Source organism: Ichthyophthirius multifiliis (genome assembly GCF_000220395.1).
Source record: "Ichthyophthirius multifiliis unplaced genomic scaffold scaff_1120509251265, whole genome shotgun sequence".
Classification (NCBI taxonomy): domain Eukaryota; phylum Ciliophora; class Oligohymenophorea; order Hymenostomatida; genus Ichthyophthirius; species Ichthyophthirius multifiliis.
Window position 1 is genome coordinate 51,182 of NW_004086043.1, and position 3,902 is coordinate 55,083.

General features: G+C 18.6%; 1 protein-coding gene across 1 annotated transcript, besides 5 other annotated features; it reads right to left on the bottom strand. All coding sequences in view use genetic code 6, as the record gives it.

The window, feature by feature from the left end:
* The first annotated feature begins 460 nt into the window (after nucleotides 1–460).
* Nucleotides 461–489: a microsatellite.
* A 689-nt stretch (nucleotides 490–1,178) lies between these two features.
* Nucleotides 1,179–2,457, bottom strand: IMG5_171990 (sodium hydrogen exchanger family protein, putative; the record flags this gene model as incomplete). Its single annotated transcript, XM_004029799.1, has 2 exons — nucleotides 1,179–2,254; nucleotides 2,312–2,457. Coding segments are annotated over 2 exons (1,221 nt in total), but the record flags the coding sequence as incomplete, so codon positions are not given.
* Nucleotides 2,458–2,629: 172 nt separating this feature from the next.
* Nucleotides 2,630–2,685: a microsatellite.
* Nucleotides 2,644–2,685: a microsatellite.
* A 334-nt stretch (nucleotides 2,686–3,019) lies between these two features.
* Nucleotides 3,020–3,078: a microsatellite.
* Nucleotides 3,020–3,097: a microsatellite.
* Nucleotides 3,098–3,902: the final 805 nt, after the last annotated feature.

A 3,902-nucleotide genomic window follows, 5' to 3' on the forward strand; every position in this document is an offset into this window, starting at 1 on the left:
CAATAGAAAATTTAGGAATAAATTCTAAGAAAATTGAGACTGATAACTCTTGCATATTTAAAATTTGTAATTTTTAAAAGAAATATGTTTTAGTATTCTAAAACTATCAAAAATAAAGTAAAATTTCATAAATTCAATTTACAAATGGATAACAGAATTTAGTTTAAATAAAATAATTTTCTTAAGCTTTTACTTCTGTAGAAATTCTAAAGCGATAATTGGAATCAAAGCTTTTAGTATTTATAGCTTTTGGAAATCAAACAATAGGCATTTTTAAATTTTAGAATGATTAAAGTCTTGCTTTTTAAAAAGGATTTATTACTGGATTATATGTATAAGATATATAATTAGTTGTTAAAAGTTTAAATATGATTTCGTTTGGGTATATTTTTTACACATAAATATAAAATGGCGAATAAAATTATATATAATGCCAGAAATTAGAAGATTTTATTATATGAAAAAAAAAAAAAAAAAAAAAAAAAAAAAGTTTATTAGATAAAATTATTATTTGTTTTTTTAAATATTTTAAAAGAATTTCAAAAAAAAAAAAAAATTTTTTAATTTATATAAATATTAAATGGTAAGAATTTATTATATTTTATTTATTAAATAATGAAAAACTTTCTAATTAAAAAATCTATTGTTAATTGTAAATATATTTTATATTATTATTAGTTTTTTCTTATATCTAATACATATATCATTAAATATTTTGCAATATCAAAAATAAATATAATATTATTATTTAATATTAACATTACTTAAAAAATATTTATTTATAATGAAAATTTTATAAATTAATATTATGATATATACATAACACAATTTATAATCTATTTAAATACAATCTTTCATTATTGAATATTATAACATTATCTTTTTAATTTTTATTTCATTAAAAAAAATATAAATATTTATATTTGTAAAAAAGAAATATAATTTAATATTAAAAAATATTTTTATTTAAAATTATAATATTTTTTTTTTCAAAATTTTTACTATTATTATTATTATATTTAAATTTCTTAAATTGTATGTTATTTTTAGATTTCATTATCACATTCATTTATTAATTCATTTTCTAACTATTTGTTTAAGATTTTCTGTTATTTTATTTCTTCTTTTCTATCTTTGTAATTATAAATAAAAAAAGGCTTAAAAACATATTCGTCTACTGTTTTCCATTTTTTCTAGCTATAACTCTTATATTATCTATCCTGATAAGGTTCTCCCTAAGCTAAACTTTCCTGAATAGAATTGTTATCTACAAACTAAGGATTAACTTACATTTTTTTAAGAACTAAATGCACAAAGCTAGGCATAATTCCTCCCAAAATAATTGTTGTTATAATCACAATTGCAAAAGTAGTACTTTAAACAATATATGTAGAATAATCTGAATCATTTTCCAGAGGAACTTTTAAAATCAAAGCAAAGGCAATAGCTCCTCTAATAACTCCAGCAAACCAAATAATAGAAATTTCATATACATTTATTCGACATTTTTTATTCCTAAATTAATAATACCCAATAAAAAGCCATGAAAGTATAAAAATACTGAAAAACCTAGAAAGAAAACATACTATAATTTCCAATAAAATAAAACTCCAGGACCATTTTTGCTTAAAATCATTTCCATTAAATTAAAAGCAAACAACACCTAATGCTATATATAAAACTGCTTCACAAATTTAAGAAATAGTATCAAAAACTACTTTTGTGGTAGTTTTTGCTTTTTCAGATATATTATACATTAAATAATGAGACATAGTTATTCCGCAAACTAGAATTGTAATAACTCCGGAAAGTTAGCATATTTCTGATAATAAATATGAAAGGAAACCAAAACTAAATATAATGGCAGTCTCTAATTTTGGAAGTTATTCAAACACACGTACTTTTTTAGTTAAATAAGTCACAAACAAGCCAAAAGCCAATCCCATAAGTATACTTAAAACTGCATTTTTTATAAATTATCCAAACATTTCTAAAAATTTTAAAAAGTTGAACTCTATTTCTTTTTTAGGATCTTTTACCATTTCAAAAACTGCAGTATATAAAATAATTGATACTGAATCATTTACCATTCCTTCACCGAATATAATACTGAAAAGTTTTGGGTATTTAGATGGAGATATCATGGCTAAAGCTGAAACACTGTCAGTTGCACATATTGTTGCGGAAAATAAAAGAATAGCTTTTGTATTTAAATATTAAATAGGATTTTCTAAATCAAAATTTCTTATTAAACCTAATTTTATTTTATTTTTTTATTTTTATATTTTCTATGTTTAAAAGAAAAAAAAACCGGCTTTATTAATTAAATAGGTTAATCCCCATACTACTAAAAAATTTATTATTGTACCAAATAACCCATACACAGTAATGTATTAAAAGTTTTAAAAAAACAACGTTTTTTTAAATTGTAACCACCCGCAAATATTATTGGAGGCAAAATTATGGAAAAGAAAATATTATTGTCAAAATCAAGCTTTTAAATAATTAAAAATTAGATTTATTCAATTTTTAAAAAATACTTTTGAATCGTAAAATTTATAAAGAATTATACCAACAATCATGCCTAATATTATACCAAAACCTGTTTCATGGATATAGTGAAACTAATATTTTATTTTAGTATTATTTTGATTTTGATTTTGATTTTATTTTTACTTTTATTTTTTCAAGTATTTATCCTATAAATAGATAGCAAAGAACCAAACATATAATAACTATTATGTTTACTTCAAATTAATTATTATCTTAATCAAACATGTTTTTTTTTATTTATTTACTATTTATTTATTTTTATTTGTTTTAATTTATATATATTATTATTTTATATAAGATAGCAAAATTAAAAATAAATATAATAAAGAACTAAAATTATCGCATTTATATAATAAACATAATATATGTAGTTTTTAGATATAAAAATTATCTTTTAACTTTAAAAACATATTTATATTTTAGCAAAAATTAATTAATAGAAATATAAAATTCAATGTTGAGTATAATAACTTTATTATTATTATATATAGCTTTATTATTATTAAATATAACTTTATTATTATTGTTAACCCTATTATTATTAATTATTTCCTTATTTACTTTAAATTATACTTTTTTAAGTATTTTAATATACATTATTCGTTATTTATTATATATGTAGCAAAAGTTAAGGATTTTTAAGTTTAACTAGTTCTTCTATGTCTTTAATTCTTCCATCCATTAAATTTAATTTCGATTTACTTGCTCCATATTTATAAGAGACATTTTGCCTTATTATATCATCATCTCCACTTATCATATCATATCTTAAAACTTCAACATCTTTATAATTTAAGGTTTAAATGATTTACATGAAACCTGTATTATTTGGTTTTATATTCAAAATACAAGAAAATCTAAAAATAAAATATTTTCATATTTTTTTTATTTTTACTTTTAAGATTCAGTTTTACATTTGGTAATATGATTTTATGTTGATTATAAATATTGAGGAAAATTTCCTTATAATTATTGTGTTTTTTTTATATATTCATATATTTCATTATCTAACCTATTTATTTTATATTTCTTATATTTTTTTTTTTACGTATGATAAAAATAAAAAAAATGTCATTTTCGGTTGTAAGTTCAATAGTCATTTTTTCTAATTATTTTTCTTTTGCGAAAGTTAAAATTCTTAAATTTATCAATTCTATTTATGCAGGATTTCTTTCTATTCCTTATTAGTCTATATATTTTATTAAAATTGGTAATTCGATATGAAATATTTGCTTATAATTGCTTCCTTAAATGTTTTTTTATTATTTTTTTATTTATTACAATTACTTAAAATGGGATCCATTTTTTTTATTGGGGTTAAATCAAATTAATTTAATATCATTTTTTAA